This window comes from Protopterus annectens, chromosome 8.part1 (assembly GCF_019279795.1).
Source record: "Protopterus annectens isolate FY-2018-M chromosome 8.part1, PAN1.0, whole genome shotgun sequence".
Lineage (NCBI taxonomy): Eukaryota > Metazoa > Chordata > Ceratodontiformes > Protopteridae > Protopterus > Protopterus annectens.
This window is the reverse complement of record NC_056742.1, coordinates 176,690,968-176,706,576: the sequence shown is the minus strand read 5'-3', so window position 1 is coordinate 176,706,576 and position 15,609 is coordinate 176,690,968. Positions and strand designations below refer to the sequence as shown.

General features: G+C 42.6%; 1 protein-coding gene across 2 annotated transcripts in view; it reads right to left on the bottom strand.

Annotated features, from left to right (window-relative positions):
- Positions 1-15,609, bottom strand: part of BOLA3 (bolA family member 3) — a 448,482-nt gene that overhangs the window by 46,571 nt on the left and 386,302 nt on the right. For both annotated transcript variants that reach the window (XM_044081813.1, XR_006366077.1), the window contains exon 4: positions 7,950-8,038. In XM_044081813.1, the coding sequence (XP_043937748.1) occupies positions 7,950-8,038 (89 nt within the window). The remainder of the gene's footprint in view (positions 1-7,949; positions 8,039-15,609) is intronic.

Genomic DNA, 15,609 nt, shown 5'->3' with positions numbered 1-15,609 from the left:
GGTCTGAGATCAGGGGAAGCTGCCTGGGAGGCTGTAATGTCAGGCTGCGCAGTAAGGGGTACCAATGCTGTCTGAGCCAATCTGGAGCAATGAGGATGGCCTTTGGTCTCTCCTCCCATATCTTGATCAGTACCTTGGGAATAAGACGCAGAGGAGGGAATGCGTACACAAAGAGGAAGTTCCAGGGGAAGGTCAAGGCATCCACCTTACACGCTAGGTGGTGATACTCCCTGGTACAGAATTTTTTCAGCTGGTGGTTGAGGTGCGAAGTAAAGAGATCCACCTCCAGAGTTCCCCACTCCTGAATGACTTACAAAAAGATTTTTCTGTGGGAGCTGCCATTCGTAGGGGTCCAGTAAGTTTCTGCTTAGGTGGTCTGTCAGGGTGGTGTTGATCCCTGGTAGGTATAGGGCAATTAGGTGTAATCTCATGGAGGAGGCAGTCAGCCAGAGGTTCATGGCTAGCCTGCACAGAGGGTAAGCTTGGGTCCCTCCCTGTTTGTTGATATACCACATTACTGTGGTGTTGTCAGTTTTGATAAGGAGAACCCCTGGCCTGAGATTGGGTTTGAAGGATGTCAGAGCCTTTTGTACTGCCATCATTTCCTTCTGGTTAATGTGTAAGGGAAAGTGCTGGCCATCCCAAAGACTTTGGGTGCACCTGCCTGCTAGGTGAGCTCCCCAAGCAATGTCTGAGGCATCAGTGGTGATGGACTGCCCGGTAGGATGGAGGATGAAGGGAAGACCCTTGTTCTTGGTAGAGGCACCTGACAACCAGAGAAACTCAGCCCTTATACAGGGGATCAGAGGAAGAGAGGTCTCTAGAGGCTGAGAGTGCTGACACCAAAGGTTCTTTAGATACCACTGAAGTTTCCTCATGTGTAGCCTGGCCAGAGGAATTAGAAGGATGCAAGATTCAGTGTACCCCAAGGCTTGTAGGAACTTCCTCGCAGTGAAGTGACTTCTGGAAGCCAGCTGGATAAAGTAGAGAGGCAGGAAGCTCTGCTTCTCTGGGGACAGGAAGGCCATTTGGGATGCTGTGTCCAGCAGTGCTACCAAGAAAATGATCTTCCTGGAGGGTGTTAGCTTTGATTTCTTCTCAATGATGGCGAACCCTAGAGAAGGTCCTGCAGCAGCTTTTCTTTGGACTCTGCCTAAATGAGGCAGTCGTTCAGTATATTTCTCTGTCTGCAAAATGCTATGGCCAGGGCTAAGCATTTGGTGAAGACTCTGGGTGCAGTAGATAAGCCAAAAGGTAGCGGATAAAACTGAAAGTGTTGTGAGCCTGCTCTGAAGCACAGGAATTTCCTGCAGGATTCCCTTATGGGGATGTGCAGGTAGGCATCTTTTAGGTCTATGGTCACTAGCCAGGCATTTTCTATCAGCATAGGCAGCAGCTGCTGCAAAGTTAGCATTCTGAATTTGGGGACCACCAGGGAGGTGTTCAAAATGGATAGATTCAGGATGGGGCACCAAGCGCCCTCTTTTCTGGGAACAAGGAATAGTCTGGAATAACAGCCTTTGCCTGTTTATCTGAGGGGACAGGTTCTACTGCACCCTGGGATATGAGAGTTTGGACCTGTTTCAATGCATCTGCCCATTGATTTGGAGGGAAGTCTGGGTACCCTCTTGGAATTGGGAGTTCGTTGAAAGAGAATCTGTATCCCTGAAAAATTATCTTTGAGACCCATTGGTCCTTTGTTACAAGAAGTCAATTTTCTTTGCAGGAGAGCCTTCCTCCTTGCTGTTGGTGAGTGAAAAGAGGGAAGAGGGGGGAGAGGGAGTCATTGAGAGTTTTTTCCATAGAAGGATGGCTTAGAACTCCCTGCTTTTGGGGCAAAGTGGTCCACTGTTTGGTTCTCCGCTGCCCCTCGGATAGGGGCCTGGGTGGTCTGTCCCTGCAGGGCTTACCTTGGCCCTGCCTGCTAGGTGCAGGGAAGGACCAGTGCTTAGAGGGCAAGTTCCTGCTGAACCTGGGAGGTTAAACCTGAAAGAAATCATTTACTGTTTGCATAGATTTTGCTTTGTCTTCCATCTTTTTAAGCACCTCTTCTGCTTTTACTCCAAACAAATGGTCCTTATCCATGGGGTGCATCAATTAATTTAGACTTGACATGATCAGGGAGAGGTTGTTCCTTCAACCATGCATGTCTCCTAATGAGAGATCCTGACACTGTTGCCCTGCTTGAGGCTTCTAGGACATCATATCCACAGTGTAATGAGTGTTTGGCCACTTGACAACTAGAGTGCAGTAAATCTGTTAACTCTTTCAAATTAGCAGTCAGGAAAGGTTGACATTTTTTATTTTAATAGTTCCAAAGTGTGTTGTTGATATTTTTAACATATGGAATAGACAGTTGAGCGCTCTGATAGCTAAGGTAGCAGAGGTTTATACTTTTTTACCCTATCTGTCCAGAGCTCTGGAATCCTTATCAGAATGAATAGGATTCTTGGCAGAACTAGTCTTAGCTCCTTTGGGATCCTGTGTAATGGCTTCTGGGTCTGCAGTAGGATTTCTGAACAGGTATTTGTGAGAATATGGTACTCTGTAATACCCGTCAGGTTTACTCGGAGCAGGTGGGAGGGCATCAGGGGTTAAGCTGGATTCATGGAAAACATTATCCACCACTTGTAAAATAGGGGGGATGACCAGAGGTCCATACTGGGGCAGGTTTAGAGACTCTCAAACCTTTCTTAGACTGGGGGAAATCCTGAGATTCCCATTGGAAATGTTCCCTGAGTGTGTGAAGGGTTTCCCCAAAGGAAAGGTCTTCTGGTGGGGAGGCAGAAGGAATGGATTCCTCTGCATTTGAATCCTCATAAGCAGTCAGAGGTGGTTGTTGGTCTTCAAAATCTGAATAATCAGATTCCTCCAAATCCTGTTCTGTCAATTTCAGGAGAAGGGTGTCTTTTCCTTTCAGAAGTTGTGGCCTTACTACCCCTGATAAAGGAGATGAGATCCTCCTTCATTTCAAGCATTTGTGTTTGGGGAGGTGGACCAGGAGCATGATGGGGGCTAGAGGCAGATTTTCTAGGAGTGGCCTGGCTACTAGAGTTAAGAGTATACATGGGTCTGAGAGAAATGGTAGTCAGACAGGAAGACGTCAGTTTTTGTCTAGATTCGGTAGTGCGAGAGGCCTCCTTGGAAGCCGGTGCCTGCATCGCGGCTCCAGACCCAACCAAGGCAGACAGCCAAAGGCTCGGAAGAAGATTTCTGTGGCATACTGGACTCAAAGGGTCTCGATAGAGGCCTGCATAGATATCGAATCGGGCATTAGGGACTGCAAAAGTGCCTCACTGAAGTCAGGAGAACGGACTACCTCCTTAGAGGTAGAGTCGTCAAAACGCTTAGCCTTGTGTGGTCTGTCTCTATCTTTATCTCTGCGTTTTTTCGGAATGTCCACGGACTGTTGGCCAACTTGACGCCATTTTGGAATGTGAAGATGGAAGACAAAAATACCTGTCTACAATAAGAGCTCTACAGCGAATGGTTCTCGCATTAAAGAGGGCACAGAACTGGCAATGGGGGACGTCATGGTCTGGGCCTAAACAAGTGACGCAGTATGAATGGATGTCTTGGTGTGGGATCTGCTTTCCACAATCGCGACAATTGTTACCTTTTTTGGACATCAGTTAGTGCAAGAAAAAAAGGATCCCCAACGAGGTACTTAGCTTTAGATTTTTTCAGCTGTAATTTAAACTCTGGTAGCGACCGACCGGTACACTTGCAAATTGCTTCTGCTACGGGCTCCCCGGCAAGAAAGACTGATGTAATGGCGTCGGCTGCCTTGCTTTACAGCACTGACGACCTGATGTCAGACTACAGGCAACAGCAGCCGATGCAGAAAAACATTGACTCTGATATTCGGGCCGGCCGAGGGCTACCACAGCAGGAATAACCCACAGGTAATGACTGCAACAGTGAAACAAGAAGAACATCATCAGATCCATAAGTTGAGCCTGTCTTAACTCTACCTTGTGACCTTCCCCAGCTCCCTTTCGACAGGAAGCCTAGTCACTTTCGACAGCTGCACCTTACTATCAACTCTGGGTACCACCACTCACCTCCATCCTCACAGTCACCGTTTCCAAGGGGACATCAGTACCCACCAGCAGCTGTGGCTCACATTCAGACTTGCTGCTACCAGATAGCACCTTCTCTGAAACAGCCACCATGCCAGTCCCAGCTTCTCTCCCAGGCTACCAGATCTGTATGCCTTTCACCAAGCCTGACTGTGTGTCACTGCATGCCCACGAGGTACTGCATAATCAAAGTCATTCCCTATCAGGACATCTGCAGGAATATCCTTGAACACACCTACTTGCTTGCTTCCTCTTCCACACTCACAGTCAATATGAACCCTAGCCGAATGTAATTGGAATAGGGTCCCTTCCAATGCTCTGACTGGAGCAGACTCCCCCAAGCAAGTACTGCTTTTCTCTAACCACTGCAGGCCTCACAATGGTTATATTAGAAGCTGTGCTCCTCTTAGCAGTTACCTGTTTATCATCTACTAAGATAGGACATACATTTTGTTGATTAGGCACCCCAGTTGTTTCTAAACAACTTACCACTAGCAGTTTTTCATCCACACTTCCTGGCTCCCTGATCTTCTGTTTCTCACCTTGCCTCAGTGGACATTTGGCTGCTGTGTCTCCCCTCTGGTTACACTTGAAACATAATCCGTAACCATGCACTTGGATTAGTAGCTTCCCCTGTAATTGGGGTACTGAGTTAGAGTGGTTTAGACTGTGCCCACAGGTTCCCTTATGACCATGTGCAGCACTAAGTATCCCTTTCTTATTCAGTGGTGCTCTGCTTGCCAAGCAGAGATCCCCTTTTCCTCCCCAACTCCTCTGCATGGTGACATTCACTGTCTGCGAACCAGACTCATGTCATCAGGCAAAGTATTGAGAGCTTGTTCCCTTACCAAAAGGACTGCCAGTCCCTCAAAAGTGGTGACCTGACTCCCACTCACCCATCTGTGAAAGTATGTATGCAAGTCAGCAATATAATCACGTACACTTTCATCTGCCTTGTGTCTATGTTCATAAAACTTTTTTTCTATATGCCTCAGATGTTAAGATTAAAACAGTCAAACAAGCAATATTTCAATTTGTCATAATTCAAACAATCTACATCATTTAACTTTGCTACAGCCTGAACAGCTTTACCATGGAGTAAAGGAGACAGCAGCCAAGCCCAGAGCTCACGGTCATCATTATATTGTCTACATACCCTCTCAAAGATATGAATAAAACTATCAAAGTCATCTCCATCCCTGTACTGAGGAAAAGTTTACTGACCCTTACAGCTTCTGGTGTCCGGTTATTCCCGTCTCCATTACCTCAATGACCCCCTCAAAGGGTAAGAGGTACAACTTCATGCAGGTGCTGTCTCATTCTCCTCATGCTGTCTCTCGTTGTCCTCGAATTATAAATGCAACAGTCGCTCTGCTGATTCCAGTTCAAGATGTTTGGCCTCCAGGTGCAAGCTCTCTCTAACTCCAGAAAGATCATCAGGTCCTCAGAAGAAAAAATGGACTGTCCCATCTCGGCAGGCTGCATATCACAGACACCAAACTGAATATCCTCTGAACGGCTGATCTGAGCTGTGGCTGCAACCAAAGCTGAAATCATTGCTTCCTAGGTCAGGTTGGCATGCACCAATCCTCTGGCTTCACATTCCTTAGCCAACTCTATCTTTGTCAGCTTGCTAAAATCTTCCAACATCCTTGCCGACTATCCCTGACTATGTAACTAAAAAATAAATAAAACTGTGGTGGATTGAAATTCTGAATGTTGACCCTGTGGCTGTCAAGAGTGCACACCTTAATGACAACTACCCAAAGGCAAATGGGATCCAATTAAAAATCCCACCACTGCCAATAATAAAATACGACATCCGGCTAATATCTCATTGGACTGTCAACAATAATGTGATGCCCCCCTCCCCCACTTAAAACCCGGGTCAGTAATTAAGGAGCCTCAATCCTCACCACTGACTCCAGTGTGGCTGTGTCAATGAAAACACCAGAGCAAAAGTGTAAAATTACATAATTTCCCTTAACAGCACAACAAACACACTCCATGTTCCTGGGATTGGACTATATACCTCTGTCCATCCCAAATGTAATCCCTTATCATATACTTTAGAGCAAGGTGTTGCAGCTTAAGACCTCTGACTCACTCACGCTCAAACTAAACCCAAATCTCAGACACTCAAACACTTACAGGAAGCCTGACAGATTTCCAGCTGTGTCCTCTCTCCAATACAAATGGTAAGGCTGACACCAGAGTAAGACAGGTCTACACGCCCTTCAAAGAATGATCAATTATTAAAAATTAAATATAAAAATGATAGCTATGACCAGAAGCAGCCAGGCATTCAAGGTGACCTAGGGAGTATCAAACAGGTATAAGCACTCTCTAATCGCTAAAGAACACACTGACTGTCCAGCCGCAATGTAAAGTAATGGAAAAGCATTTAATAATATGGATGGGGCAGTGGTTTGCATTGTCATCTCACAGCGAGAGGTTCTCCGGTTCAATTTTCAGCTGGGGTGCCTTCTGTGCGGAGTCTACATATTCTCCCTGTGTTCATGTGGGTTTTCTCTGGGTGCTCCAGTTTCCTCCCACATTACAAAGGCATGCATCTGCAGCATTTCTCCTTGGGCCTCCACTGAAAATTGTCTCATTCCAAGTCAGACTTTCCCTGTAAACAAATGCTAAATAAATAACAATATGTAAAATTATTACAAGAATGTAAATCATTAAGCTTCAATAAACACCAGAATTCAATCACCAGAAATATAATATTAAACAGTAGAAGTCCATCATCTTAGAAAAACTAACTAAATAACTAAACTTTCCTAATCTAACTAGAGAATACTGTCCCTGATCTAGTCTAAAACATAACAGCAAGGCAAAGGCAGGCTTACAAGTTCTGGTGAGTCCTTTTTATGGGTATCTTCTGCATAGCACTGGAACTGACAGCAACTCTTCATTAATTGCAGCTTTTCACAAACTGATCAGACTAAAAAGTCCCAACAGTTTCAACTGCCTTATTTAAAAACAACAAGTCAGCCGTTTTGAAAAAAGTTTTTTTCCCTGTCAATCAGCTGCTCAAATAATCACCTAGCAACCATACTTTAGAATGACATCACTCACTGTTCATCCGATTCTCCAGGCAGTTTTTCTTTACTTTAGAATATAGGTTCATAGGTTCATAGATTAGTACTAAGATAACTGCCCTTGCAAGAATTTTTTAAGCCTAATCAATTATCCTTTGTGAGACTCAAACCCTGCACCTTGTGTTTGTAAGGCAAACACCTTAACCATTAGGCCACCCTATTACTCACAAACGTGCAATTAGAAATGTATCAAAACACTGACAGATTCTTTAAACATTTTGTATAAACAGGGAGATATGCAACATTTTAAAAACGTATTTCCATTTCCACAATTAGACATGTTGGCATACAATACAAGTTAATCTTAGAATATAAACTAATCTCCTGGCAGACATGCTAACACAGAGGACAATGTTTTCAGTTTCTTCACACATCCTATCAACACACCTACGCTCCAAAGCTGACAGAACTGGAGGAATGGATGAAGCTTATGGCAAATTCCTTCTGTAACAGCTCATAGTATTTTCTGAGGGAATGAGAAACCTCAAAGTTCTCCCACTAAAGACACTGAGTTAATCTGCTTCAGTACCAGTTCAAAGCCATAGTACCAGGGTTAGAAAACCACATTATGAATTCATTTAGAGTTCAGAATAATGGTGCAGTACTGGAAACTTTCATAAAAGCAAAGACCATTTGTAGCCATAATTCCATGGAAGGACTGTTTCAGTATTTTGCACTTGTAAAAAGGATGCTTCCAATGAACACTCATTTTACAGAAAAGAGACAGAACTACAAAGGAGATTCATAATACACTAACCTGATTTATCATTTGGTGCTGCTGAACAATTCTTTTTCCTTTAAATTCTTCAGATATTACATGGATTTCATACATAGCGCCACATCCTCCTAAAATGTAAACATCAGTTACTTGATCTTTATTGCTCCTAACAATCATTTTATCAAGGACAGGCAATTACGAATTTCTGCTGCTCAGCTGCTACATACTCTGGTGTAAACCTGTAAGTACTTTTTCAGTGATCAGTTACTGTGGTAACAAGTTAAAGAATAAGTATGCCAAATTCTCTTCTACAGTGGTGCAATACACAGGTAGTCCTTATTAGTTGCAAAGGAAACAATGTCGCCTCCCTAGTAAGCTGCAAGTTTCTTCTAAGATAAATATATCCTCTCCATCTAGACTATGAACTCGAAAGGTAATGGCACTTTATACAAAAAGCCTCCCAGAAAAGGTGCCCTCCTGTAAAAAAACAGTGTAGAAATAGAGATGACAGGGCATATAGTAAGATTTTCAAACAGGAAAATGACTGTCGCAAGACAGCAACTGTGTATTCTGATGCCCATATCTCTCAACTGATTAAAATTTAGCAGCTATTCAGATTTTTGTCCGTTTTTGTTCTGTTACTCAAAAACTTGCAGTTTCTAACAAATTACTCAGGACTGAGATCACTAATGAGACTTTTGCGTTTCAGACTTTATATCACTCAGAAAAACACGTTAACACAAAACATTTTATTCTATCAACCAAGTATGCAAGATCAATAGCTTAAAATCAGTCCATGATTTTGGGACTTTGTCCTCCCATTATGTTTGTCTTTTTTCAGAATTCTTGTGTAAAAAGAGACCGAGGGGTAGAACTGGCACTTTGTACATCAGTATGCTCAACAGAATCTGTACCATTTGCTAGCTAAGTCCACAGGGTGCAATGCAGCACAACTACATCAGTGGCAAAGCTGGGGCAAAATGGCCCACTGTTGAAAGAATAAGTGATTTCATTTCTTGGAATGCAAACATGCTTAACTAAGGTTCTGCTACATAATCTAATCCATAACTGTTTTCATTACAAAATGCCATGGAATGAGAGAAATAACTTCAAAATCATATCAAGTAAATCAGATAAGGAGTTTTCCCAGTTTAAAACCAGAAGGCAGCATTGTCAAACCATGCAAAACAACAACTGCCTACATTAAAACGTCCAGTCCCCTGTTTTGAATTGCAAACAGTTAATGGGTCAGTACAGCACACAAGTCAGAATTGGAAAAGTAACCAGAACTTGTTCTTTCCATTTTCATAGACCTATACAGTGGGACTCAGATACAATGAACAATATAAAGTAGGAAGGATGGCATTGTATGGTTTAAATCTAATCCTATGCTGCATAAAACCATAACGGAAACTACAAGAGTGGAAATGAGTTGGGAACCTGTCACAGTCTGAAACATTATGACAGAGATAGACCTCTGGAAAGACTATTTTGATGGCTTCAATTTTACATCATGTCAGATCATGTTCAAATTCCTGGGCTGCATGTTTACATAAGAAAATGTACACATCTGCAGTACAGTTTGCGGATTTCCAATATGATAAATGAGACAGTTATGCATGCACTAACAAAGGTATCAGACTATGTTAGAAGAAAAACATGGAGGAACCTCTATAGCAATTTTTAACTATAATGTCTAAGGAAGGTAACAGTGTGATTTACAGGCATAGGACCAATCGCAATGTGATACTGCCTGCAATGGGAATAAGTGGTTGTGGTCATGTGACAAGTTTTGGGCTATGACAGTTGGTAAAGACATAACTGACTTGAAATGAAAACGTGGATAAAGTAGGGAAACCAGTGGTTGCCATTTATTTTAAAAATGCAAGGCAAGGGGAAGACATTTTGTTCAATGGACATGCTACATACCACCTAAAGGTATGTTGCAGTGCAAAGGCAGATGTTAGGACTATTTCTATATCTGTAGGAAGGAATGCTGCACAGGGAGACTCCCCTATATGTAGAACCCTCCCAACAAACATCATGGAAATTCTCACCTACTGCCAAGATGACAAGCTGCATCACTATACCTCACACTTATAAAGGTAGAACGGTGGATATGCCCAGTGGACTGAAGTATTTTTTTCCTTTTACTGGGAAAGTACTTGGTTACAGTTTTCCTTCACCTAAATTACCTGCATGTCATATCACTGACTGTGGCAGTGAGCACCCAGTCTTCTTCAATGACAGCAATTGGCAAATTATCATCCTTACAAAATACTAGAATCCACTAACAATGCCAAAAAAGAGATGCCGCAGCAATACTACAATGCTTCAACTATTTATTGACAAAAAGTAGAGAGAGTTAAGTGACTACTTAGGTGGAATCAATAAACTGCAGTTGCAGAAACGGAATGTTGGTTAGGATTGCTATCTCACATGACTTGGCTGCTCATCAGTTTGATTCATGGCTAGTGTGTCTTCTGTAAGGAGTCTGCATGTCTTCTTTGCATACATTTATTTTTTGGTAGGTTTTCCAGATTCCTCTGACATCCCAACAGACATGCTGCAGGAAAACTGGTAATCCTCCAATTTGCCTGCAGATGCTCATGCAGTGTGCACCCATCTGCACACAAGTCTATCAAATACTACTGCAGGCTCTGAATCCCCTACAACACTTGTCTTGGTATCAGAGAAGGAATGAACAGACAAGTGAAAAACAGTACATATTAATTTCATGTGTGCAAATTTAACCACTCTCAATGCATGTTTGGCATCTTGTAAGAATTGTATTTATGAACTACAAAAAAATAGCATCCATCAGTCAAAGCCATGCTGCTTTATGGTGCTTTCTCACTGAAAACTACACCAAATGATAACTCACAAAACATAAAAATAGTCCTCTTTGCAAAATTCCTCTTTCTCATTTGGCCATAACTTCATTATTGGTCATCACAGGATACTGCTTGTTGATCAAAACAGTGTTACTCTATGTTGCTTTCACATTAAAAACACTACGACAAATATTTGCACACACTGTCATCACAGAATTATGTAAAATCATGTTGTGCTGTGTTGTGTTGCTTCCCAATTAAACAAAACAAGTATTAGCTATATCAGAGAATGAACACTCAAGTTGAAACCAATACATATTAATTTAACATGTACAACTTAACTTAAATTACTCTCAATGCATGGCTGGCATCAATTAAGATATTTGACACTCACATTGCCAAAGTGGTTAGGAAGACCTTCTATATTTCCCACCTTATCATGAAGGGATTCACATCTAGATCAAGAGAGGTCATTGTGCCCCTGTACTCTTCTCTTATCAGGCCAATGATTGAGTACAATGCCCCATTTGGGATGTATCTTACCTGACACCTGCAGCAGTTGGAAAGACCCCAAAAGTTCCTCACCAAGAGGATAAAGGGTCTCAAACATATGTCATATGCTGCCCGGCTGAAGAAACTCCAGCTCTATTCAGTCGCATACCGCCTACTCAGAGGTGATGTGTGCCTGACGTACAAGGCCCATGTCCATTCCGGAATTAATGGACATGCTCCACCTCAGAAAATCCAAATCCATCAGAGCCACGAGAGCAAGAGACTTGAACCTCAACACAGAGATAAATAGGACGTGCTGGAGGGACAGATTCATAACCCAGAGGCTCCCTACACTCTGGAACTGAATCCCAGTCCATGTTAGGCAGAGCCCCTCACTAACCCTATTCAAGAGAAATCTTGACGAGTGGATGGGAGATCGTAGGTTTACCTCGGGGGTCATCTCTGTGTCACTACTAGACAGAGGCACAGTAAACTAAAACCTAAATGGGCGTATTCTCATCCTAAGGGGTGGTGAAAGCCACACACACTCTGGCTAGGCTTGTGGATGCCCTAGGGCAGATAGCCTAGTACGAACCTATGAACCAATTTCACAAAATAGCATCCATAAGTCAAAACCATGCTGCTTTCTCACTGAACAAAATTAGAAATAGTATTTGCAAACATGTAACAAAGTGAAACATTAATCTTTCTTGCATACAGGTGCAACTTTTCAATATCAGGCAACTAAAAACAGCATTTGTCAATTAAAATGACAGCACTCAGTGCACTACAATTAAAACAGCCTTCAAACAGATCTGTAGGTTCTGTAGTGTAATAATATTTTATCATGAGCAGCACAACTCCCCATCTAAATTAATTCTACCTGACACAGAATAGCAACAGTCAAGCAAAAACATTCTAATATTTGCTAATTCCACATTAAACAGAGCACCAACAGATAATACACATTTTAAATGAAGTGACACATTCCTCTTGTTTATAAAACTACACCAAGAATACAATCCAATTCCATCTCATTGCTTTACAGCTTCCTAATGCAGTACTGCCAGGACTTTGACAGCTAACATCTGGCATTTACAAATGCTTGAATTTGCCTTCTACAGACAGAATACACCTCTGTTAAACTTCACTGTACACAATTTTACCAATAATATTGATTACTCTCCATTTTCCCTAACACTTGAAATAATACTGCTGGCTCTCTAACAGTGTTTAACTGTATGAACAAATATACAATGTTCCCTTCTATTAAGTTCTCCATTTTTCTGTGCTTTGCTTGTTGGACCCCTCATCTTTTTTGCTCTGCACCTGGCAATGACTGAAATTGGTCTTTGGAATTACTGCATTACTTTGTTAAATCAGACCATAGAACTGTCAAGTAGCCCATGTCACCAATCAGTAAATGTAGCTCCATGCACTTAAATTCCGCACACATAAGGCAAGATTATTTTCTGTTCAGTTTACTGGAATGCCAATGCAGATTACATACAGCACAATTTTACTTCAAAACTGTTATTTGAGGGGGCACAGTGGTTAGTGATTACCTTTGCTGCCTATGGTGCTTGGCTCTCCAGTTTAGCTATTGGCAAGAAGGCCTTCTGTGCAAAAACCTGTATGTTCACTCAGACTGACTAACAGTGGTCACAGTTTCTTCCAATATCCCAAATACACAGCCCCTGCAGATGGATTGGTAGTTCTCCAAACTGCCCACAGACAGGGTGTATGAGTGTGCATCTGTCTCTCATGCATCTGTGCATTCTGTGACAGACTTGACATCTTATCCAGGATTTATTTCTCTGCCTTATGTCCATTCATGAAGAACAGTCTCTCTATTTCATTCTTTGATCCTAAACTGGAAAAAGTGGTATCAAAGGACGAATGAAATGTGACCACAGACTACATTCTGGACATACGGGTCATGGCTAATTGCTATCAGCTCAGCTTCTGCTTAGTTTTTACAGTGATTTGATTCAAAGAATGACTGCAAACTTACTGTGCATTTAAAGACTTTACTTTTATAACAACCAATTAATGCAGTTGATAGGGCAGTGTCCCTTTAGTTACACTGGATTAATCTCAACTTAGTTTACTCACTTAGCAGTAAATACCAAAGTTTTCATTACATTAGTTATAGAATCCTTTGTACAAAAACACTGTTACTATAAAGAAAGAACTTCAGTGTAACAGTCACTAAACTCTGCTCTGATACCCAGGGTAGCAAGCTTATAATCGTCTCCCATTATAGTACCTTATGAACAAAGGGATAAGCCACACTTGAAGAAACTGAGCTAGAGGCTGTATCCTACTATTAACTGGGAATCATATATGACACCAAACATGCAGGCACAGAGATTCTGGAGTTTGCAAACACAAACTCCCTGGATCAGATGTCAATAAGCCAACCAGGGGTGCAAACATGCTGCATCTGGTCCTCACTAATATGGGAGAGTGCTGTGCACCCTCTAGTGTAATGTCTTACTTGGTAAAGTCAGAGCAGAAAATGGTCTCCTTTGAAGTAAAAATAAAAAAACAAAACTCCAGTTAACCCTGGGATGTTCCAGAACTACTCAAAGGCTAACTTTCTTCTACTAAGTGATACCCTGGCAAAATTTCAAGCCCCCACAAACCCTGAGAACACTGCTGCCTAGGTGGAACTGTTCAGAGGAAACACTATAGAAGCACGTTAACTGCATAGGGGCAACTGTACCCACCAGGATGTACAGAACTAACTCAATAAAACAAGCCACCCTTGGTGGAATCACATCATTAGTAAGTTGTATAACAGAAGGAAGAACATCATGGCAAAAATTAGGAGGTGTAGCAACCAACAGGAAAAAAATTCTCAAACTAAACAACTCAGTGGACAAAAAGTCTGCCAAAGCCAAATTTGAGGTAAATTCAGCCTCCCAGAACAAGGACAACCACAAGACATTATTTAGCTATGTCTGCAACCTCAGAGGCAATATACAACTTGGTGTGAATCTCTCTGTTAATGGAGCCACCTACATTAAACCAGAAGATACAGCAAACCTGCTGGCCAACAAATTCAGCTCTAACTTTACCCCTCTCTCCCCCTAAACCTCCCCTCCGGAAATACCATGAAATACAACTCCCACTACTATCACTAGGGAACAGGTCCTGAATGTTCCAAGTCCAAGAAAACTGCATCAGTGGACCCAGACAATATCCAAGGATGTCTTCTAAATAGCATGAAACATGACCCATCAGGCCCACAAGAATTGCTATTTAACTGCAGCCTTCAAACAGGCTTTATGCCTCATGAATGGAGAACAGCAACAGTCATGCCCTGCACAAATGTGGGCCATCTACAGACCCTGGAAACTACAGATCCATAAGTTTCACTATTCTGATATGCACTCATATGCAAAGCCATGGAAACAATTACTATGGAAATTATCAGTAATGACAGAGGAATGACAACACTCCCCTAAGAGCTGATCCAGTAGTCAGGGACATGACATGCTCGACAAGCCACGATGCTTCACTAGGGACGGCTTGCACCTGCCACCCCTGGGCTTTCGGATATTGGCAAAGACTCTTGCTACCCCCATAGTGCCTTTTTTAGGCAAGGCTCAAAAGACAAACCCACCTCCATAGGTATCACAAGGGATAAGAAACTAAGAGTAATGCTACTCAACGCCAGAAGTCTAAACCTCAAGATGCACGCACTCGAAACTCTCCTTAGCATGGAGAACATCAATATCTGTGCAGTAATCTGAAACCTGGTTCAAGGCTTCCGAGAGCACCCCAGCACTACCAGGTTATACCTCTTACCATGCTTTTCGGCCCCAAAACTTGGACCGACCCACAAAAGGAGGGGGAGTATCAATATTCGTCAAAGATACCCACACCTCCAGGTTGGTGGCACAGCACGAAGCATCAGAGACTATCCATGTGCAACTAACAGTGGGTAAAACTGCCTTCCAGTTTATAGCCTGCTACAGACCACCCTCCCTAACCCAGGAACCCCATTCGGCCTTCCTGAGAACACTGGAAAATATGAAGGTTTCTCCAAACACCATTATATTGGACGACTTCAACTACCCAAACATAGACTGGGAGCATTACTCTAGCTCCAACACCCTAGCCCAAAGGTTCCTAGAATTTATAAACTCAAATGTTATGGAACAACTTGTTACCACTCCCACAAGAGGGGAAAACATACTGGACCTGATCATCACCAACATGGGGACTCTATGCTCCAGACCAGAAGTGTTTCCCTCACTGGTAAGATCAGACCATAAACTAATATCACTGGATATTCACATCCCGACCCCACCCCCTGCCCAGAAAACCACAGTGAAAAACTTCTCTAAAGCAAATTTCACACT